The sequence below is a fragment of the Dermacentor silvarum genome, chromosome 1 (assembly GCF_013339745.2).
Source record: "Dermacentor silvarum isolate Dsil-2018 chromosome 1, BIME_Dsil_1.4, whole genome shotgun sequence".
Classification (NCBI taxonomy): Eukaryota; Metazoa; Arthropoda; class Arachnida; order Ixodida; family Ixodidae; genus Dermacentor; species Dermacentor silvarum.
In genome coordinates this window covers 430,874,357-430,898,324 of record NC_051154.1, presented here as the reverse complement: position 1 = coordinate 430,898,324, position 23,968 = coordinate 430,874,357, and the positions used below count along the sequence as shown (strand labels likewise).

General features: G+C 46.8%; 1 protein-coding gene across 1 annotated transcript; it reads right to left on the bottom strand.

Moving 5' to 3' along the window:
- Nucleotides 1–2,891: 2,891 nt before the first annotated feature.
- Nucleotides 2,892–22,350, bottom strand: LOC119437685 (uncharacterized). Its single transcript, XM_037704675.2, has 4 exons — nucleotides 22,253–22,350; nucleotides 19,991–21,319; nucleotides 17,692–17,835; nucleotides 2,892–3,899 (listed from the first exon to the last, which is right to left on the bottom strand). Exons 2-4 carry the CDS (start codon nucleotides 21,233–21,235, stop codon nucleotides 3,597–3,599), a joined length of 1,692 nt encoding a protein of 563 aa, XP_037560603.2. The 5' UTR covers nucleotides 21,236–21,319; nucleotides 22,253–22,350; the 3' UTR covers nucleotides 2,892–3,596.
- Nucleotides 22,351–23,968: the final 1,618 nt, after the last annotated feature.

The following is a 23,968-nucleotide window of genomic DNA, read 5'->3' as shown; positions in this document are numbered from 1 at the left end:
ACACCCACAGAGACGTCGGAATCGTGTCCGAAGTCATTGACCGCTTCGCTCAACTTTCCCGCCGAGAGAAGTTTGTCCTTTAGATAGCGAAGCAGCAAAAAACAATGGAAGTAAAAAGCACTGTTCCTTCAGGTCCATAAGTTCTTAATTGTGAAAACGTATGACCGTTCATTAGCTTTTAAAACCGCAGAAATTTTCGCCGTTTATTCTAGCAGTTAGCATCATGATCACAATTATCACGCGAATACAAAAATTACGAGGATACCAATAATTTTGACCGACCTTGCTCATTGAAAGCCCGGCCCACGCGGCGTTCGCCAAAAACACACTCGGATATTGCGTAGTTCAACTTACCGCATCATCTGTGGCCTTCGTTTGTCCTTTTCTTTCCATTTCAGCTACCTGCTTTTATTTCTTTTTTGAAACGAAGGAATACCCTCCTTTAATTTTGGGTGCAGAATAATTGTTGGCGTTGTGCAGGCAGTTAAATTACACATTTTCGTACTGATTTATGCATTATTCCTCCATTATTCTACCCACATGGCACTGTCGCGACCGCTGCATGGCCCAAGTACATACCACGATTTCTGCGATCATAGTTATGTTCTTGCCTAGATCATGTGTCTTTCTGTGCGCAAAGTTTACTATCTTTGACTGAGCAACATGTTTATTTGTCTTATTTGACGCATTATATACACTGACGTTTGCTTAAATACGTAGATTTATTGGAGACTCATACGTATTCTTAAATATCTTATTGCGAGGTTTTGTGTATACGAGCACTCAACTTTTGTTTCCAGCGACTCTTTTTTTGCCCTTTAGCGAGTTGTATCTTCGCATTTGTATATTCCATTATATCTTCGCATTTCGAATATATATTTTGCAGAACTCCCACTTTTTATTTCTACTCACTGCTGCGAGTATTATCTCGGTGTAATTACAATACACGACGAATTACAGCTGCTCCTGCGCAATCGATTGCAACGAGGGATAGCATCATTGAGGTTTCTTCCTGGCCATTGCATATATAGAAAAATATAAACAAGGTTCTTGATTGACAAAGATTCATCAAAATATTTGTCCTCAACTTATTCATTTCATGGCCTTTACGTTTTTTATATAAGCTGCATGCACTGCTTTGCTGGTTTCGAACTGATATTGACCCTTTTCGCGGCGATCCCGTGGGCGCTGCCATATTTCATCACGTGGTGACGCGTCCATTGCTTGCCTCAACTGCCTCCGTTGCCTCCTTGTTTACAATGGAAGTGTATGACGCCGGCGCGGCTTAGAAAACCTCTGTTTTCGGAGATATCGTAGATGGTGGCTAGGTGGACGACACGGAGCTTTGATCACCTGCAGCTTCAGAGAACATGTAAAAGCGCTTTCGGAGCTGATTAAGCTATGTCCAAACGCCGCAAGCAGTGTATATGGTGCTTCTTCTAAAAGCGGAGCTAAATATGCATTCCAAGCTTTGCGATTATGAATTCAGTCAGGATTAGTGTGTTTTGATCTTTGTTCTTCATTCGGCAAATATTTTGAAGCAGTGGCTTGTCAGTTTCTGACTCAGTGAAGTTCTTTGGTGGGGCCACTATCTGATTATTTTCTGCCTAATCACTCGCGGGTGTGCTCAGTTCCGAATCCGATAGATTTGTTCTTGCTGCGCACAAGGCTTGAAACGTAGCTGTTTTGTACATTGTAATACCTTGTAGCAAAAATATATTACAGCTAGTAACTTGCTTACTCTTGTGAACCATCACGAAACATTCAGCTTCGACCATTGGTGCGCCATAGGTGTAGTCCGTCATTTATTCCGTGTATACAGTGCGCATATATTCAACTGTGCGTCCATTCGCTTATTCTTGATACGTCGACGATAGAGTGGGTGTAAGTTTCCGTGCCAGTTGGGGTAGATGTGTGTTGATATTGTGTACGAAACTTACTATGACAGGAAGCGGTGCTACTCCCTTTGTCATTGTTTAATGAGTGGTACTCACTCTTGCCGACGTTCCGGGGCTTTCTTTGAAGGTTAGCGATACAACGCTGGCGGATGAGCAAATTTTTGTATCCTCGAGGAAAGCCGTACATCACGAAGTGCCGGTAACACGTTCGGACAGTTGCAGCAGCGGTCCGCGAACTTCGCCACACAGATTCATTCTATTCCTTAACATGCCAGTCACTATTTTTGCAGCCAACTACTGCACACGTCTTCAATCCACATTATTCAATCTAGCATGATTGTATCACAGTGTGTTAGCGAAAACTCCGTCGCATTTCCGACAGCTGATCGCACAGAAGCAAGGTAGAAGCGGTAATGATTTTGTATTCGTGCGCGGTCGCTGAGGAGAGGTATGGCGCGCCGCCGTGAGCGCCATCTCGTTTATCTAAAACAAACTGCTCCGCGAAAAGGGCCAATAGTTCTAAAGTTTATGTGATGTTTTCTTTACTTATTAATTAGACAAAAACAAAAAAAAGCACGGAAGCATGGATATCAGTTATTTCTGCCACAATTTTTGGGGCATACGAATATATTTTTTTTATGAAAACATACATATTTTAATGGACAGTGCATAGCGTTCAATAATTCGTTTGCAGCATCTAATATACAATGAAATTGGCAATGCAGTTATTATTCATGCATTTGATCCCATGACAAATTCTATAAGGAGGAGGCCGCGCTGCAACCTGAGCCCCCCCCCGAACAAAATTTCTGGCTATGCCACTGCACTACACATATAAATCCACACAGAGAAATTCATATATTAAACTGCCTAATGTGCCAGAGCAAGCATTATGAATGATTAGAGGGATGCGTTGGTAACTGCACGTATAGTAAAGGAGTGCAGACTGGGCTACTGCAGATATACCTTGCAAGGGAGATCAAAAGAGGTGTATTTATTTTCATAAAATGACACCTTTACACACAAGCGTTCTGTCCTAGCTAAAAGGAAGTATTTTAGGAATGCAACACCTACTAAAAGGATAAATGCAATATTTACAAAGCTACTTAGTATGGGCGTCAGAACATAAAAGGCTATAAAATGTTGCGTTGCACTTTCCAAGAAAGGAGAGTACCGTTGTCATGAACTTGAGAGCACTTTAAAACCGTAAAAGCAAAAATGAAAAAGTCCCATTCGAGGTCCACTTATGTTCGTGTACGTCGCGCCCAGGGTAACATTTGAGCTCCAGTCACTGCCACACAGCTCCATCCGTACACATTAAGTATTCCTGGATGGCAATTTCGTCTGCATCTGAGAAAGTGCCTCTAAGTTCATTAATAAGTCTGGCAACTGTGAATCAGGCAAACATACCGCCAATAGCAACACTAATGCAAATCAAGACCACATTGTTCAGATCCCGTCGAAATGCGTAGGCCACAACTGCCATTTGCATTGTATAAATTTCTTTCTGCGTAGAATTTAGTGTGTTCCAACGTGAGTTGTATCTCTTGGCCTGCCCATGTAACAACACAATGAATTGTTAGTGTCAAAGAGTCCGAATGTTCGTTTGCGGAGATCGTGGTTCACGCAAACACTGTCCTGCGAAGATGCGCTATAGCACAGAAGTATATCACATCAGTGCAGTTATTGTGTCCGACCCTACAGGGTTGCCCTGAAGCCGCGGTTGCGTGGCTTGACGAGTCCTATGAATGTGGCTGTGGAGCAGAGAACACAGGGGCTGTTCTCAACCAGGATGCCGTCTTCATCCGCGTCGTCACGCCGCATCCACGTGATCCTCTTCTCAAGTTCGTCATCCTTGTCTCGATAATGGGCATGGAGACAACGCAAGCGTGGAAGCTTATTGGCAAGCTCCTTGATGTGCATGTCAGCCACATGACTATCCAGAAGAACAGCAGACACCAGGCACAAGTACTCCAGCGACTGGACCTGGCGAATGTTACTCTGCAATGGAAAATTTCACAACCTGTTTCATTTCAAGCTCACCACTTTAAGCGAACGAGTGTCGTTGAAGAAAGCACGAAAGCAAGAGATAGATGGATAGATAGATAGGTTGTAAATGGTTTAATGAAATGCAGCGAATGTATCAGCCCATGCATGTGTAGCTGCCTACGTCCTGGTGTACCTAAGCAAAGGGATCGAGGGCGGGGAAACTTTAAAATGCAGCAAAATGTACGGGTGGTTGGGGTATGTACGTATAGGGTCGTCGACTCTTAGTATGAACACGGCACCGTGTGGCCGCGCTCCGCGGAGCGCCAGTGGACATGACACTGCCGCGCATCCAAGCTAAGCGGCACAGGAGCTTGGAGGTGGGGCTTCGTGTCGTCTGCTAAAGTGCGCGAGTGCGCTGTGCGCGAGTGCGCTGTGCTTTAGCAGACAACAGACGGCACAAACACGGCTCACTCAACAGACGGCACAAACACGGCTCACTCGCGCGCTTTAGCAGACGACACGAAGCCCCGCCTCCAAGCCCTTGTGCGCCTGCGCCGCTTAGCTTCGATGCGCGGCCGCGCCATGTGCGCTGGCGCTCCGCGAAGTGCGGCCACACGGTGCAGTGTTCGTACTAAGAGTGGACAACCCTGTACTTTTCAAAGAAAGGTGATTGTGCTTGAAAAAGGTGAGCTTGTCCATTAAGCAAATTTTTTGAAGTAATGAGAATTGTAAATTAAAAGCAAGAAGACTCCGGTTTCACGTACCAAAAGTTCAATCTGGTTATGAGGCATGCCGTATAGTCAGGGCTTCCAGATTAATTTTGACCACCTAGGGTTCATTAACGTGCACCGATGGCTAGGTATACAGGAGCGTTCTTGCATTTCGCCAACATCAGAATGGTCCGCCGCGGCCAGGATCGAACCGGTGACATCGAGCTCAACAGGGTGACGCCATAACCACTGGGCTACTGTGGCGAGTGAAACAAAAATCTAAAGCTTCACGTAAGCTTAAAGGACAAAGCATAGGACATAGCTCCTAGAATCAACGCATTTGTGGCATGTCAACACCGTTTAAAGGCCTTTGAAGTGTTCAAATGCGACAGCGTTTCCTTTCGTATCCCCCTAACCTATCTTGAAGCTGGCTGGGCTTCTAGCTACTATGGATATGTCCTCATTGATGGCACTGCAATGATGTATGATAGAAAGGGTAGATTTGGGTGCGCACGAAAGAACTGCAAATGAGGCAGCATATAGGGAGACACAGGCTGCACGTCCTTCGAAGTATGGGAGACACGGAGGATAATCTGCTTCAAAAAATGAGTGACAAAATTAAAATAGACGGGTGCCCAAGGATTTTACAGTGAAGCTGTTAGCCTCTAGTTGGTCGCAATTTTTTGCGGCACCTCCTTATGGAAAAAATTCCCGCCAGCAATAAAAAAAATGAAAAAAAAAGCTTCAGCGATTGAAGCGAAAAGAGCATGTAATCTTTGATATCACGCATACAACATACACCACAACATTCCTTTCAATAAAGAACAAGCACAAAACGAGCATCCAAACCGCATCATTGATGATAAGACGCTCCTGATAACAATACGAAGCACGTAGCGCTCCCCGCATACATTTCCCGGTAAAGATTACTGTTGCGCAAACGGCGCGGTGACGGCAGTTTGCGACGGGGGAAGTGACTTGACTAGCATTTCATATATAACAGAACCAGCCTTGCAACATATTTCATTGTTGCAGCACCGCTATGGGTAGGCAACGCATAGGACTCCCGAGGAGCAGCGTGAATACGAAGAGTGGCAAAGGGAAAAAAGTGAACCGCAGTGGTGTGCTGCCAAAATTACCATTACTACCATTGCTCTAAATAACTGTTACTCTAAGCAATAAATAATTGCATACCCCCCTCAGGAGTTGTAGTGGTGGTTTTCAACAGCTTCGCTGGACATCTACTTTCGCAGGGCCGAGACAGCGAGTCAAGTTTTTTTTGTAACTATGTAGGAAAATCATCGACTCACAATGGGAAAAAGAACCAGAAAACTGGCAAGAAAATATTTCGCCCGCACCGTGAACAGTGACGCGGAAAATGGCGTTAGACGTAAAGTTACCAGTGGAATGCGTGAACCTCCATATTGTGAAGCCAATCAGATGGCGCTGCAGTCGCTAGTGTATTACGGTTACTGCTCGTCGTGACTGCTGACGGCGAGGTGATGCGCCAGGCCGTCAGCACCGCGATGCACTGAGGTTGCATGGATTAGATTTTTTAGTTGGAGGATTAGGTGGAAAAGTTCAAAGTATGCTCATATGAAGGTTTTCTTGAATCTCCGCGCGCGAACTAAAATTTCAGTGCCAGGTAGGTCATTCCACCAAGCGTGAATGAAAGCGCTATTCCGGTGATGCTTGAGCCATCAGCGTCAAGTTCAACGCAAAAACTAGAAAAACAGTAGCTCGAGCAGAGCTTGCGCATGAAAGCATCAATGTACGTGTGGTGTCGCACTACATAAACTCCAGTTAAGCGTTCTGCAGCCCTTTAACTACCCTCCATAAAACAAAGCCAACTAGTGTCATACGCGCTAGTGAGCGCAGAAACAAAATAAATAAATTAATAAAACCGCGTACACAGTGCATCTGTGGAAATCTTCACTAATATTTACGAAAATGTTCAAGCAATTATGCACACGCTAACACTATTGTCGCAAAGATCTGCGCGAAGTGGCAATTGCATCGCAACCTTCATGCAGATGTTGCACAATTGCTCGATCGTTTCAATGTATAGGTGCCACGTACGTCTCAGAAGGACACGAATGGACATTAAATTTATTATGCAACACTGGTGTGTGTTCTTCTTTTGTGTATCACATCACTTCTGCGACTAAAATAAGGCACCTTTTTTTTACATTTGGCAACGTCAGTAATCGTCAGTGTTCTGCTAGAGGCTTATTTCAGAGCTCCATTTCTTCCACACTCAATGCACCCTGTGGCCCCAATTTTTACGTTCACTTCTGCCTGCGTTCACTTCTATGCTGCAGACTTTTTCACCTCTTACTCTGCATGCTTGCCTCTTTGGGCCCAGTGGACCAAATTATCTACTCAGCAAGACAGCAACAGGCAGCACCCGCAAAGCAGGTGGAAGAGTAAAGGAAAGTTTAGCTTTAAAATGCGCGGGCCATTTTATTCTGACCTGTTCGTTCTTGAATTATTGCTCACAGTGGACATATCGGAGGGAGCTAACGCAGCGAATACGCTGGAAACAATTGCAAAATTTTACAAGTTAGCTGTTTTTCAAGGCTTCTTTTTTTAACGAACCACTCAGCGCTGAACCCCCGCAGGGTAACGATACCAATGTACTCTAAGAGTAGAACGAGAAACAAAACTGTTCCTGGCAAGGGAGCACAACTGACTCGATAAGATTTTCGGAGCAATTCCCTGAAAGCCATGCAGCTTGTGCTATTTTCCTGAGAGAGACGGAGAAACATAGTCTGTGCAAATACTTCTTAGTTGAAAGGCCGCCTTGCAGTGCGGCCGAGTTGCAGATATGCTCCATTACCTAGCGGGCACATGGACTTACAAACTGTCAAACCTGTCCGACAAACGCCACGAGGACCCACGTTATAGCCAAGCAACGTGCCATTCGCTCACGGTTACGCGAATCTGACGAATTCTGATGCTATTTGGTGGTTGTCTACAAATGAACTGAGTCATTAAGTTAGGACATTGTGATTATCAAGGGCCAAGTTTAAGTTCTCTGCCTGTACGGTGCAATTTATGTATTAAGTTTTAAACCGACAGCATTGCCTCAAATCCCAGTGGCGCTGCTCCCCTTGTCACGTGCCGTTGTCCATTCTACATTAAATGAGTAAGTGATGTTTTTTTTTTCTTTTCGCTTAAGTTGCCGCGCGGCACAACTTGAGTATGAAATTAAATATAAGCATGAAGGCCCGTAAGATACTGCAACAGTGGCTCATCGTTCATAGTCATTAGGTCGGTCGCTGCTCAGTTTCACACCTCGAAGGCCACATTCGTGAATTGTGTTTGCCCAAGCGCACGTCCAAAGTGGATGGCAGGCATCCGCTCCATACACAGGAGGGGAGCACTTTGGACACAGAGCTTCATCTTCAAATGGTTCACCACAGGTATACAAGTGATGGCTGGTGTAAGGACCACCCCGGCTCGAAGTCTCCGAACAGACTTTCTCCAACCGAAAAAGATCGTGGGGTAGAGAGCAGACACACGAGGGGATGAGGGCACACGTGTACTGCCTGAGGATAGATTTTCTGGCAATGAGGGCAGAACAGGGGTCAGATGGAAGGGAAAGAGGAGAAGTTACGGGTGTCGGGAAAGAGTGAGCATTATGATTCACAAGGTCATTGTTGTGGTCATGACCATGGGCTTGCACCCAGTTGACAGTAACGTTCACACGTGTAGAATTGTGAATTTTGTATATCTGCTGACAAATAGGCATTGTTTTAGCTATTTGTTTGAGATGCTTAACAGCACCGAGGCTGTCAGTATAGATGTGGGCTACGTTGATACAGTTCGAATAGTAAGGGGCCAGAAGTGAGAGATATATATAAACGGGGTGGGAAACGCAGGGAGGTTAACCCGAAGAGACTCTGGTTTGCTACCCTGTGCTGGGGGAAGGGTAAGGGGAAATTAAAGACGGAAAGAATAGCGGAGAGAAAAAGCAAAGTCCCGGTAAAAAAATACAGGCGGTTGGTAACGTCTGTGGGAACTGTAGTCTGTCATACAGTCCACTCGTACGTAAAAATTTCAAGAGTGCCTTGACTGACTTGGGGTGTGACAACTTTATAGGCCGGCCAAGGGGTCAGAAAAGTTTAGGAAAGTTCGTTGCCTAGCTGCGGGTAGCCTGAATCTCAGGGTTTGTCGGACTTAAGAAAGCTCACTTATGGGCACAAGTTCGTCCAAATAAAGGCTACTGTTTTCCCAAGTCACCTCCTCTCTTTGCCTACTAACAAAGACCGTCACTTCAATGCGACAATATGTAGCATGAATGTCGTCTGGTGAAACAAAGGTCACGGCAGGCAAGGGCGAGCGTGCAGCGTCTGCACCAGGGCGCGGCGCCGCGCCGCCGCCGCAGGTGTGTTGCAAGCGTTTGCTGCGAGAGGCTCTAGTGGTTGTACCAAGTGGAGAGGAGGAACACGGAAAGGGTAGGGCAGCGCTTCTCCGGCTCACGTCCCAGGCATAGTTTTTTTAGGAGGCATTGGCTATTTTAGAGAAGTTGCCGCTGGGGTGGCTCAGTCAGCTAAGGCGTTGCGCTGCTGAGCACGAGGTCGCAAGATCGAATCCTGGCCGCGGCAGCCACATTTCGATGGAGGCGAAGTGCGAAAAAAACGCCCGTGTGCTTGCATTGTAGTGCACGTTAAAGAACCCCAGGTGGCCAAAATTAATCCGGAGCCCTCCACTACGGCGTGCCTCATAATTCAGAATTGGTTTTGGCACGTAAAAGCCCAGAAATACGACAGGTTGCTGTAACTGACTACTGTAGCGCTGCCTATCGACGCTCGTTAATGTCACGTTGCAGTAGTTCGCTTCACCTCTCTGAGATTGCGGCACCATCCCTGTCAACAAAACATATTCTACTCGTTGGCGCATTTCAGATATGGAGTGACACCTAACGGTGGCAAAAAAAACATATCACCGAGAACAAAGTCCCTCCCTCACCAGAACAGGAATTAGCCTCCCTGGTGCAGTATTCGGCCACTACGTCCCCATGACTCCAATAATTAATCCATGGCCCTCAGTCCCCAGTGGCCGTGAAGTAACTGACCAATGCGGCGGTCAGACCTGCGACGCAGCACAATGTGCTAAGAATCTCTGGGTCCACTGGAAACTGACCCTGGCAACGTTTAACATGCGAACCCTATCGAGTGAGGGTAGCATAGCAGGGCTATTTGAAGAATTATCAGGTATTGCGTGGGATATTATTGGCCTTAGTGAGGTTAGGAGAATCGGTGAGGCTTATACAGTGCTGACTAACGGCCACGTCGTCTGTTACAGAGATCTTCCAGATAAGAGAATTTGAAGTAGGATTCCTAATCCATAAGGACAGAGCGGGTAACATTGATGAACTCTACAGCATTAATGAGAGGGTAGCAGTCGTCGTAATAAAGCTGAATAGGAGGTATAGAATGAAGGTAGTACAAGCCTACGCCCCAACCTCCAGTCACAACGATGGAGAAATAGAGCAGTTTTATGAAGGTATTGAATTAGCAATGAGAAAGGTGAAAACATAGTATACAGTAGTCATGGGAGACTTCAATGCAAAAGTAGGGGAAAAGCTGGCTGGTGAGCAAGCAATTGGCAACTACGGCATCGGCTCTAGGAAGACTAGAGGAGAGAGGCTGGTAGAATTCGCGGAAAGGAATAGGCTCCGAATAATGAATACTTTCTTCAGGAAGCGCAGCAACAGGAAGTGGACCTGGAAAAGCCCTAATGGAGAAAGAAAGAATGAAATAGATTTCGTACTCTCTGCCGATCCCAGCATTGTTCGGGATGTAGAAGTGTTAGGGAGGGTAAAGTGCAGTGAACATAGGTTTGTCTCAGGTCTAGGATTTCCCTCAATTCAAAGAAAGAATAAAATTAGAAGAAACAGGCCAATCTAGACACAGTAAAGGTAAAAGCAGAGCAATTCAGGCTGGTTCTCGCGAACAAATATGCAGCTTTAGAACAGGAAGATGAAGACAATATAGAGGTAATGAATGAAACCACAACTAGGCTGATCTCAGAAGGAGCAATTGAAGTGGGAGGTAAGACACCAAGGCAACCAGTAGGTAAGCTCTCCCAAGTAACAAAGGACTTAATAAAGAAACGGCAAAACATGAAAGCATCAAACTCGAGAGATCAGATAGAATTCGCTGAACTGTCGAAACTGATCAATAAAAAGAAAGTAAGGGATATCCGAAATTACAACATGGAAAAGATTGAGGATGCAGTAAAATATGGAAGCAGCATGAAATCAGTAAGAAAGCTTGGCATAGGACAAGGCAAGATGTATGCACTGAAAGATAAGCATGGTAATAGCATCAGCAATTTCGATGACATCGTAAAAACAGCGGAAGAATTCTATACTGACCTATACAGTACCCAGAGCAGCCACGCTACTTTCATTCGAAGTAGTGATGAACTACTACAGAGGCTCCTTCTATAACTAGCGATGAAGTTAGAAGGGCCTTGCAAGACATGACCAGGGGAAAAGCTGCTGGAGAAGATGGAATAACAGTCGATTTAATAAAAGATGGAGGAGATATGCTTGAAAAGCTTGCGGCCCTTTATACGGAATGCCTCACGACTTCGAATGTACCATAAAGCTGGAAGAACGCCAACATTATACTCATTCATAAGAAGGGAGATATTAAAGAATTTAATAATTATAGGCTCGTTACCTTGCTTTTGGTTTTGTATAAAATATTCACCAAGATAATTTCCAATAGGATCAGGGCAACACTTGACTTCAGCCAACCAAAAGAACAGGCTGGCTTCAGGAAGGGGTATTCTACGATGGATCATATCCATGTCATAAATCAGATAGAGAAATCTGTGGAGTACAATCAACCTCTCTATATGGCTTTCATAGATTATGAAAAAGCATTTGATTCAGTAGAGATACCAGCAGTCATTGAGACATTGCGTAATCAAGGAGTACAGGAGGCATACGTGAATATCTTGGCAAATATTTACAAGGATTCTACATCAACTTTGGTTCTCCATAAGAAAATTTGAAAGATACCTATCAAGAAAGGAGTCAGACAAAGAGACACAATCTCTCCTATGCTATTTACTGCATGCTTAGAACAAGTATTCAAGCTTTTAGACTGGGAAGGCTTAGGATTGAGGATCAATGGCGAATACCTCAGAAACCTCCGATTTTCAGATGACATTGTCCTATTCAGCAATAACGGGGACGAATTACAGCAAATGATTGAGGACCTTAACCGCAAGAAGACAAAAATAATGCTCAATAGCCTCGCAAGGGAACAAGAATTCAGGATCGCTAGTCAGGCTCTAGAGTCTGTAAAGGAGTACGTTTATCTAGGTCAGTTACTCACAGGGGCTCCTGATCACGAGAAAGAAATTTACACGAGAATAAAATTGGATTGGAGTGCATACGGCAGGCATTGCAAAATCCTGACTGGGAGCTTACCACTGTCGTTGAAAAGAAGTGTACAATCATTGCATTCTACCGGTGCTAACATATCGGGCAGAAACTTGGAGGTTAACAAAGAAGCTCGAGAACAAATTAAGGACCGCACAAAGAGCGATGGAGCGGAAAATGTTAGGCATAACGTTAAGAGACAGGAAGAGAGCGGTGTGGATCAGAGAACAAACGGGGATAGCCGATATTATAGTTGACATTAAGCAGAAGAAATGGTGCTGGGCAGGTCATGTAATGCGTAGGATGGATAACCGGTGGACCATCAGAGTCACAGAATGGGTACCAAGAGAAGAGAAGCGCAGTTGAGGACGGCAGAAAACTAGGTGGGGTGATGAAGTTAGGAAATTTGCAGGCACTAGTTGGAATCATCCAGCGCAAGACAGGGGTAAGTGGAGATCACAGGGAGAGGCCTTCGTCCTGCAGTGGACATGAATAGGCTGATGATGATGATAATGATGCGTTAGTATTACGTCGCACCTCTTAGAGGTCCCGTATGCATGACTTAAACCGCGTTCACCATATTGGAAAGTGCTGTTCCGGAGCTCACTCGACACACGTCCTGCATCTTCCAGGAGTGAAGTGAAACTGACGGCGTCCCGATCAGTAATGTCTGAGCGGGCGGAAACTAACTATGCTAATAAACGAGTAAATAATTGCATATTTTTTTATTTCAAGCTTGGTGGCCAATTTTTCACTCCATCGATCCTTGAGACTGAGGCACGCTAACTCACCCAGCAGAACGCACGCACTTATTTCCAAAAACAATAAAAAAAGAAAAAAAGAAAGCTTGCTGAAAGCTTACTGCGCCTTAGCTGAAACAAATGTTTATGTGTTTGCAATTTCAGTGACACTTCACCTCGAAGTGTCACTGAATTAAGTATTTGAGTCCAAAGGCCTTTGGACTCGAATACTTAATCCTGCGGGTTATGTTTGCCAGTTTTCTAGCAAGGCCGGCACCAGATGCATAGACAAGCATAGTGTTTGTTTCTGTAGTCTCGTATAACAATTTTGAATGTTTTCGTGTGTGAGGTGATGCATGTTAGTACGCGCAACAGTGATTTCTGCCATTAAACAGAGATAAAAATTTTGGAACGAAATAACAAAGTGATATAGCACGACGGAGCATTACTATGGTTATTGAAGAAAAGAAAATGGCTGTACGTGTCAAAAGCACGATATAATTATGAGACACGCCGTAGTGGCGGGTTCCGCAATAATTTTAACCACCTGGTTTTCTCTAACGTGCACCTAAATCTAAGTACACGAACCATTGCAACCGGTTTCTGTGGCTGGATCCTGCTATGTCTTGCTTCACAACCTATCATGGCGGCGATATACGCAGACCAAAACAAGTGCCGACACCAGCAGGCCACCTCCCACCAAATCGCACACGTGGCATGGTCGGGCAGAACCAATAACAATGCGTATTGTCACCCACGTCACAGTCGCCTGCATGCTTATTTTTGTTGCGCTAGCTATTATAAGAACACAGCAGGTGAATCTCCGCCATCGTCTGCCCAGTCGCCGTGGTGTTCCGTCTCAAGTCTTAGTGCGATAAAATCCTATCGCGCCCTGCGGTGGCGGTATGCTGCAGGTGTGAGGGAAACCTTTAGATAGTGAGCCAGAAAGATTCCGGTTGATGGGTGCAATCTTCCAGGTCACCTAGTGCTCTGCGAAAAAGGCAGTGGGAGTGGGTGAGCGCACGCTTATGGGGTGGAAATGAGGCAGGTGAGCGCGCGTCTCCAATTTTAGTCCGGCCGTTGCTGTGCGTGGCACGGCCACACGCACCCTATCTTGGATGTAATTTGTGGTGGGTACATAGTCTACACGAGGTGAGATGTCTTCCCCCTTCAAGTGCGATGGGCACTTGCGCGCCGCGTGTTGGAGGTCGCGTAATCTCAAGTTTCGGAGACGCTTTGAGTCTAGAGGCAGTACGAAGCTTTCGCTCACCGCTGCTGCAGCTCTTCACCACGCCAGCGTTTTGAGGGCAAGTGTCCCGCAGTCATCGAGCGAGATCTGTTCACATTCGCCTGTGCGCGCTTCACAACAAGCTGGATAATCTAGTTTGTTATCGAATGTTTAATGGCAATTATATGGCCGATAAAACTACTAACGTTACTTCGTATAACCGTAATAATATGCTGTCGCAATGAACGCTTCGCCTTCCGGGCGAAACTGCGACTTTTTTAGGAAAGTTTTATGACGTTGACTATAAGCTTCCATGTCTCGCAGAAGTAATGTCTGCCTTTTTGAGTTATCCAGCTGACGGAGTACAATTGTGCTTTTGAAAACTCTGATCTAAAAAAAACCCCGGGGTAAAATAGTAACAGCTGTATCTTTACAGTAGTACTTCATATGGCTCCAAAGAGAGCTGCTGCGTCAGCACAAGCAGTGACAGAGCGAAACACTAGTTATGACACCTCAAGAAGCTGCAGCGAGTGATTAAACGCTGAAGCAGATACAAGAAGCGAATCGCCAAAGAGTCGCCCCTTTCAGCGGTGTAGACTGCCTATCGACTACAACACACGTGTGAAGCTGAACACACCGAATGGCGTCTTCAGGACTGAAAACTGAAAAAAGTTCGTACTGACAGTCATCAATAAATAGATGGGTACTACCCAAGTTTTTCGAGTTTTTTTTAATTGTGACAACAGTTTTGAGCTACTGAATCACTTGAAGTTCTGTGAAAATGTGCTCACCCTATGCCATTGCGCCGAAGCCCTGCAAGGATATATAGGCGTGTCTACGTACGTAACCTTTTTGTTGTCTAAAATGCAACTATAGCCAAAAGGACACCGCCGAGAAGCTATTTGCTCAGGGTTTGGTTCGTGCTACATACAGTTATCACAAATATTTGTGTGAACAGTTAAAGACGTAAAGACAGTTGATTGCAGTGAGGTGGTTCTCGAAAACGTAAAACACTCAAAAGAAGATGGTGAGAAGTTAGACAATAAACAATATTTGTAAAAAATTAGTTTAGAAAGATAGTGGGGAGCTTGAATTATTGCTGCTTAGCGCACAGAAAAAGAGCAATAAATCGTTTAGATTATGCAGCATTTACTCGTGATTGCAGATAATTTACGCTGTCGCAGTAAAGGTCTTCGAGGACCGGATAGAATCGTTGCAGTGGGGACCTTTTTCGCCCTTCTATCCCTTATCAGCACCCTCATAAAACTGAATTTTCTGCTTTTGCAAATGCAGTCCATACTAGCCCTACAAAATTCCTTTACTGCTTGCACCTTCAAGGGAATCGTCTGCAAAAAAAAGTCACTAGTGAAATTAACTGTGCTGGCGTAGTTCTACAGGCTTTCTATGCACCATCTCTATCCTTTAGCTGAGGACTTCTGTTAATGTTCTACAGTCTTTCTGTAAGAAACAACGTCCTCGTACGTTATTTTTCCTGCGTTAGTAGACTGTGCTCAGCAAAGTGCAAAATTCTGAGAACCTGTACGCCGTCATAGGTAGCCTATAAACATTTTGTAGACTACTATGTCTGAAAATATGAGTATTGTCATATTTAGTATCAAAATTTTACCGTTTCTATGGAGATAAATGTTAATAACAGCGCTTGTAATCTGTCGGTTGTGGTCAACGCACAGGCGGAGTGGTTGTTTTTAATTATTGCATCGACTAAGCTGCTACACGTATATGAATGAGTAAACAGCTAGTCTATTGATTATCTGGAGGTTGCGAGCACACTTTCTTTAGTTTCTCTTCATGTGTTATAAAATGTATACAGGTTTGTTATAGAGAAATCCTCAAAATTATTTTCGTTTTGCTTAGTGCTAAGTACAGACAACGAGCAGGTGATTTGTAGGAAAAGCGTTCAGAGACAGCTTTCATGATATCTATACTCGTTCTAAAAATTCTAAAGCATATGCAGGGTGTTTCAGATAACTTGAACTAAGGATTTAAAAAAAGTGGTTAACCGCAGCTTGGTAAAACCAATGACATATGGTTTGCCGTCATATGGTGCCTCTCAAAATATTTGTGTATTCCGCTGAATGAATTATTTACCTGAGATCAATTATTCACTTTTTAATATTCACTTTAGGGCCAAGTGCATTTCGTTACGCTGTAGACGGGGCTCAGAAACGGCCGATCCGATTTTTTTGTGGCTATGTACATTCTGCATGGTGATTTTTCTCGGCGTTTAAAGAAAACCCGCGAAACATTAAATAAAACTACGTGACTGCACTCATGCGCTATCATATTGCAACGCTCTCAATCGTGCTTCGAGCGGAAGCACAATGCGTGCTGTTAGCCTATCGCTTATCAGGGACGATGGCGCTTCCTTTCCGTGTGCCACAGTCAAAGATGCTGACGCACTGTGAAGCCGATGCCTAGAACCGGGGCCGCTCACTTCACCACGTTCTGCGCACACGGTTCTTTTGCTGAATGAATTCTGGGGTTTTGTGGGCCAAACTGGTCAAACCACGATTTGATTATGAGGCAAGCAGTAGTGAGGGACTCCGGGTTATTTTTGACCACCAGGGGATCTGTAACGTTTTCCCAATTAAAGTCCCTATATAGGAAAAGTACCGACATCCTTTGATCAACGCCACTTGTCTCTCTCCTGTATCTCCGATTGGACGATGATAGCGCGCGCTTTCACTTCTTTATATTTTGTTTTTGTTTTTCGCCTCAGAGCCATGTTGAAAGTCCCTCTGCGCAGCCGCAGTCGCCGGGGGCGGCGGCGGCGCGCGCCTGGCCTGAAAGCTTCAGCGAGGACTTTCTAGGAGCGCCACCGTCGACTTGCTTTCGCAAGCAAAAAGGAAAGAAAAAACAAGCGCTTTAGAAGGGGAGACGGCGGAGGAAAGAGTAGATGGCGGTACTTTTTACTATATAGTAACTTTACCCCGAATGCACGGGACACAGGCGTTTTTGCATTTCGCTCGTTCTTTCGCTCGAACGGTTGATAGCACTGCAATACGATAGCGCATGAGCGCAATCAAGTGGTTTTATTTCATATTTCGCGGGCTATCTTCAAACGCCGAAAAAAGATCACCACGCAGCACGTACGTTGCCATAAAAAATTGCATCGGTAATTTCTGAACCCACTCTACAACGTAACGAAACGTACTTGGCCCTAAAATGAATCTGAAAAATTTGTCATAAACGGACTTAAATTATTAACTAATTAAGCGGAATATAAACAATAATTATAAGCAGCGCACCCGCCGTGGTTGCTCAGTGGCTATGGTGTTGGGCTGCTGAGCACGAGGTCGCGGGATCGAATCCCGACCACGGCGGCCGCATTTCGATGGGGGCGAAATGCGAAAACACCCGTGTACTTAGATTTAGGTGCACGTTAAAGAACCCCAGGTGGTCCAAATTTCCGGAGTCCCCCACTACGGCGTGCCTCATAATCAGAACTGGTTTTGGCACGTAAAACCCCATAATTTTTTTTTAATTATAAGCAGCGCCACACGATCGCAAACCGTATGTCATTGGTTCCATTCAGCTGAAGTTAAGCACTTTTTTTTAAATACTTAGTTCAAATTACGTGAAACACGCTGTATAGCCATTGCACAGAATGACGCTCATATTCAGCTCGCCAACCATGTTACAGCATCGTCACCTAGCAGCCACTGTCACTATAGAAAGCCCGTGGGGTAAAACGTATTACCAACATGGACGTCGAACCGAAGGGTAGGTCACTGTCCTTGAGCACAAGGTAGCGCAGACTCGCGTTCTTGCTCAGCACTTCTCCGATGTCCTGAAAGTCCGGGTGCGATGGCTCTATGCAGCTGGAGAGACGTAGTTCGACCACCTGAGAGTACAGGGGTTTTCAGTTAAGGTACGTTGAACAAAGTTTTGAAGGGAACTAAGAAAAAATGTTAAAACTGAGTGAGGGCGTAAAGATGTTTGAGTAGTCACTTTTATCTAAAACAGCGCTTTCGTAAGTGATGAAAATATCTCAGTTTCCCTCTAAAGGCGAATCATTGATTGCAATATCAAAATATGTTATGCGAACTAATTTGCAAGTGTTAGCAAGTGGCGCAATGTGCTCGTGTAACGCAAGCAACTGTATGGGTAACCACAACGACGTGGCGGCAATACGACGATGATTGCACGACGGCAGTGAGGATGACAAGACGACGATGCAATGAAGAATTTATATTCTATTCCGAAGAATAAAGGAAGTCACTGCCGCAAAAGAGAAATACTGGAGGAGTTTTATATTGCAAAGTTTATGCTGATGAATGTGTCGATGACATTTCTTTAGCTTTGTATGCCGCGAAATATTTTTTTATTCTTACCTGTCATTCGACAAAAGTCACGTCACTTCCTTTCTAGCGCATTCACTCCGTAAGATGCGCATGCGTCCAATTCATCTGTGGGCGTTTGTTCGGGGGTATTTTTGCTCACGTCCGCAGTCTTCGCTCCGGTTTTGCCATCGCATATAAGCACCGACTAATCCTATAACAATTTTTGTTAACCCGCACAACCTGTTCGGCTACAAGCTGGGCGATCCTGAAGGCAGTTCACTAGGGGAACTCCCCCGATCTCGAAACCTGTGTGCTGAAACAACGTCTCAAAGCGACAGCTTACACGACGGTAGGATGAAAGCAACTGGCGCGCACGCGGCTGCCTTCGCAAATTTTGCAGCGAAGCTGTATACCTCCACCAGCCAAGAAAATGTTTGTGTCGTTGGCGTAAACAAAAAACGCCACGCTAAAAATTGAATAGAAACAGCATATCTCCTTTCAAATCAGGCATACAGCATACAGCTCAGCACTCGTTTTCAAAAGAAAAACCACAAAACAAGCTTCAAAACCACATGATGGATGATAAGGCGCGTGTGAACAATGGGAACACCCTCCTACGCGTTGCGGTAAAGATTAGGTTTGCAGCTGCTTCGAAAGCGGTTGACGTCATTCAAAACCCTCGTGTGAAGTGCAAACCGTATAATGTATGCTAATGACGTCTCCGAATAATGCGAAGCACGTTCCTTCTCCCGCGTGTGTTTCCCAGTAAAGATTACGGTTGCGTAAGCTACTCCGAGTGGAAAAGTACACAACAGCATAGAAATCACGTAGTGACGTCACCACGGTCTAGCAACGCATTCAGTTCATCCCAGGTTATCATGGGTAGACCACGGAAAGTAAATACGCCAGAAGAACAGCGTGACTGTAATGTCGTTGGGAAGTAATAAAGGGTGTGGTTAAGTACATTTCACTTGTCTGTGGTTTCACTCTTTGTAGAGCCACGTGTGTGATTTAAAGTGACGTCACAATGAGTAATCGTTGTGGGTGTCATTTACAGCTTCGCTGTCCAACCACCTTCACAGCGTGGATTGGAGCCACAGTATTTTTCGCTAAGCGACGCGACGCATGCGCAAATCGAATCAAGTCGCTTGATGCCACGGGAGAATCCACTCGGTTGTTATTCACTTTATTTCACATATTTAACTACGCAGGAACTCACTTTTACCCCTGTAACGATGTCTTACGTCAAAGAACAACACTATTCCGCTAGGAGAGACGTCGTGGCAAAGGGCTCTGGTTTTTCAATTCGTAGCTGAGATTGCTACACTCCCGTGTTTGCTTACCACTCCTCTAAAACGTATCCGTTGCCACGAACCTAGTAACGAGATAATGCAAACATACTGTTCGAAATCTTTTCCTTTTCGAGCTTCGTCATTGCTCAGAGCGGCAATCCGCCAGCGTTGTCACCGGGTTCAACGGGCCGTAAATGATTAATGACATGGAAGAAATAGATTTGAGTGAAAGCAATCCTTAAAATATACCGGCCCATATATACAATCATGCTCACAGCATAACGCCATAGCAATTCAGCGGCCGCGGGACTTCCCGTTCCGACGTCAGCTGTAGGTTACAAACCCCTATTAAAATACATATAATTTCAAAAAAATATGCTGCGGTTTTAATCTGAAAATCACCCTAAATAAGAAATGCAGTCACCTGAGATCGCTCCAAGAAGCGCAGTGACGCCAGCGCTGGCACGTCGCTCAGTGTCAGCCGATGGAGCCCGCAACGATACGATGGTACATCCTGGTGTAGTGCGGCCAGGTCATCCGAGTCAAAACAGAAGTCCAGATTACAAGTAGAACACTCATCGAAGCGCCCCTGCCGGTCCAAGCGAACGTCCAGGTCTTCGAGGTTCCGGCAGAGTTGGGCCAGACGCCGCAGCGCGAACGGATGGCGAAGCCCACAAGGCGGCGCCGATAGCGCTTGCAGGAACCTCAACGCCCCGTACTGAAGTAGTTGCACCAGGTCGAGGCCCGGACCGAAGTGGAACGAGCTGACGTTCAGCTCGACGACGTGCTCGAGCACGCGCATGAACTCTCGGAGAGGGTCCAAGTAGACGCCGTCAGCTCTCGGATAAGTGGTGGACAAGGTCTGCCCCGGGAATAAGACGAGGCACAAACAGCACACGTACGACCAGTCGTGTCGGTAGATAGCATCGCCGATTCTGCCGTTGACCAACACTTCGTCGTGCTCCACGACCAGTAACAACTGCGAGGGAAGGTATCCACACTCAGGTATGGTTGCCAGGTCTCGTAACCGAGTGTAGCTGCAAAGTTCGCCGGACTGCCAGAAAGTGACGTTGCCGCAGACAAACAACCAAACCAAAATATCAGCACCATCCCCAGGCACTTGCTGCATTGTTGAAGAAACCTCAGAGCTGAACGTGAAGGTTTCTAGAAACAAACTGTCCTGCAATATTTCCCGAATGACCTGCACCGCATCCCTGAAGCTCCCGCTGAGGAGGTGTACGTGCAAGTCTTGCATTAAAGGGAAGTACGTCAGCAGCGACCGAAGCAGCATGCAGTTGAGTTCACCGTCCAACTCGACGTACACTCGGCGTACGGTCGCCACTTGGTAGCTTGATCCCAACTGTTGCAGTTCTTTAAGCTGCCGGTCGAAGTCGTCAGGAGGCGTCGTCAATGTAAACTCGATATGCTGAAGCTTCCAAAGCCGTCTGCGCAAGGTCTGCATGAGTAAGCTCGGAATGAGCGGGCACGCAATGCAGCGAAGGTGCAGCACGTTGTGACACCAGCCGATGTATTCGTGCACCCAGTGTCGGTCGAGGGCGACGCAGTCTGTAAGGTCTAGTTCGAGAAGCTGCGACGTCACGGCGAGGTCTTGTAGCAGCCGCTCGGCAAGCTCCGTTGCATTAATGTTGGCAGCAGCGCGCAAGGTCATCGCGGCGGTGCGCTGCACACGTTTGGTCCCAGGAGTACGCCTTTGTGGACTGCTTGATTGCACGGCAGGGGCCTGAGCGTGGGCCTGGGATAGTATATTGACCTCTGTAAGTGTGAACACTGAAGCCCGTGGCTTTCCGTACTGTCAGACGCCAAACCGCCTAACGGTACGACGATCAAGTAAGGCGCTTGTGCAGTATTAACGCGACGAGGTGAATCCTACTTCGCGCATAACGGTACGACGATCAAGTAAGGCGCTTGTGCAGTATTAACGCGACGAGGTTAATCCTACTTCGCGCGCATCGCGTCATCAGAGCTGGCGCGTCGTGTGCCATCTCGCATAATAAAAAAAATGTGCCTTTTGAGCTGATAATGTCGAACCGCGGAGCCAAATATCACAGATTCTTTCAAGACAAACTTAGCGACAACCAGTAACAACCTACACACTTCATACTGCGCGAGCGTAGCAGTCTACGGCACCGGGTCTTAGGCATTTGTTACAGTACTGCGAGCCGCCACACATCTTACTCTTTCTAAGCAGTTCCTGCTTGGAAAGAATAAGATGCACACGCTGTGCATTTCCTTGATTCCGCGCTTTCAGAACGGCACATGCGAGGCCCCGTGCGCGACGTGCAGACGCACGCGCCCTTCATAAGAGGAGAGGGCACTCGAACTTTGATAGCCTTGAAAAAGATTTGACAAAACAAAGAAGTATGCGGATCCCACACACTGTGCGAATCGGTAAAAGCGAATCTTTCATGAGCTGGAAAGAGCAAATGGCACACTACGACCAAAGGCGTGCTGCAGGTTTTCATTAACGAACGCGTGCCCCTGGTACCTTGCAGAGCAAGCTGAAGTTTCATGCATCATTAAGACGTGTTGAATCAAAATTAAGCTAGTGTTACACGTTTGTAAAACGTGAAGGCGAAAGCCTGATTGCAATCTTGACACACTTTTTATCACGATTAAGACACGTTTATAAAGAATTAAGTGGCAACTGGCCAGCGGCAGAACTTACCAAAATCGCTGCACCTAGTGGTAGTGCGCCAGCGCTGTCAGCACCTTCGCAGAGGAAGCGGCAGTATCGAACGCTGGCAGGATCAGCGGTGTTGGAGCCAGCTGTGGAAGACGACGACGAACGCGCGAGCAGGGGCACGAGCGCGTCTCTGTGACCACGTGAAGTGTGCAATGAGGCACGCTATTATGTGTGGTGCGCGACGGTGATATTTATGGTGTGCGACAAGGTGCGTTGGGCATTCAAACGAGCAGACGACAAGGAGAGCGCGTGCCAAGGCGAATTCCATGCTGATGGAAAACGACGACGCCGAAGACCGTCCGGCGCGTGAACACGCGGCGCGAGAAACAAAACAAAGAAAAAGGGATCCAATCGCAAAAGACCACGGAGCTTCAAGCAGCCAATGAACAAATGACAAATCGGCCAGAGCGGCAAAAAAGCGAGCCGCGCTGGCAGTAGGGGGGAACAGTTCCAGAAGCGGCACCAGGAGAAGGTCGGCCACCGGATCGGGGGTTGAAGACGGCCGTCGAGTTCCGGACCCGAGCCACCAAGACTTCACCCGGCCGGGGCCTCCTGCCAACCCATTCCTGGGCGTCGCCACTCCATCGTTTGGGAACTGCTGCCCGAAGCCGGTGAGCGTCTACGTCCGTGGGCAGAACGAGAGCTGTCGGGCTACGGGCCCGAGCTCCACGACCAGCTGCCTGGCCAGAACGCCGCCGCCGTCAACCCGTGCTGCCTAGCCGCCTGCCTTCCTGGGCATCGCCCCTCTGCCCCATAGTCAACTGCTGCTGCCCGAGGCCGGTGAGCGTCTGCGCCCGTGGGCAGAACGTGAGCTGTCGGGCTACGAGCCCGAGTGCCACGACCAGCTGCCCGGCTAGAACGCCACCGCCGTCGGCCCGTGCTGCCGAGCCGCCTGTCTTCTCCCTTCGAGCCAGAGCTACCACGCTCTGGCAGCCTGTACGACGACCAGATACAGCGATCTTTTGGTGGACCAACACCGCTTCTCTCGTCGTCTCGTCTCCGCTGCTCCGCGTCGACTCTAGTACGCACACACGCCTGCTTGCTGCCCGAACTTGCTGCCCGAACGTTTTGTGCCGTGATAGTCGCTTGAAGTGTTTGTTTTTATGGGTTAATTTTCGTTTCTAGTTTTATTAAAAGTTTGTGTGTGTTTCCCAACCAACGGCTTTGTCCTCGATTGGGTTCTGGGAGGCTCCGCCTCAGAGAACCGCCAGAAACATTAAAACGTAAGAACCTGGCATCACACACGCATTAGGCACACCCTTAGTAAGCCAGAGCTATGGTGGCAAGCATAGCCAGAACCGTGGAGCAGCCGTGGCTTCACCTGTCGCTGGATGGAAAATGCGTCAGGAACGCGCTTGGAACGCCGTTGCCCGTGGAAGCCGACGCGTTCCATGGCCTATGGCTGGCGCCGTTCGGCCCAGCCAAGCAGCCGAGAATGCAAGTACAGCTGTCACGCTCACTCCCATTGCAGCCCACCTTTCGCGACGTGGCACCATTGGGCCGCGCCATGTGAGCCTGTCAAGCGAGTGACAGGCTAACAAGTTTCGGCGGCGGTGGTGGTGGTGGTGTCACGCTGAAAAGTGGGCCGATCCTGGTGATAGTGCAGAAAGGGTCCAAGCTCAATGGCGCATACCAAGGACAAAAAGAAAGAGAGAGAGAGACAGAAATAGAGAGAGAGAAAACCACCAGCCCTTCCCC

Excerpts from the sequence above, each read along its gene's own strand:
- LOC119437685 (XM_037704675.2), bottom strand. The coding sequence starts at position 21,235 with ATGACCTTGCGCGCTGCTGCCAACATTAATGCAACGGAGCTTGCCGAG. Across the intron at positions 17,836-19,990 it reads GCTTCTTGGAGCGATCTCAG|GTGGTCGAACTACGTCTCTC; the intron begins GTGACTGCATTT and ends CTGTACTCTCAG. Across the intron at positions 3,900-17,691 it reads TCGGTTCGACGTCCATGTTG|AGTAACATTCGCCAGGTCCA; the intron begins GTAATACGTTTT and ends TTTCCATTGCAG.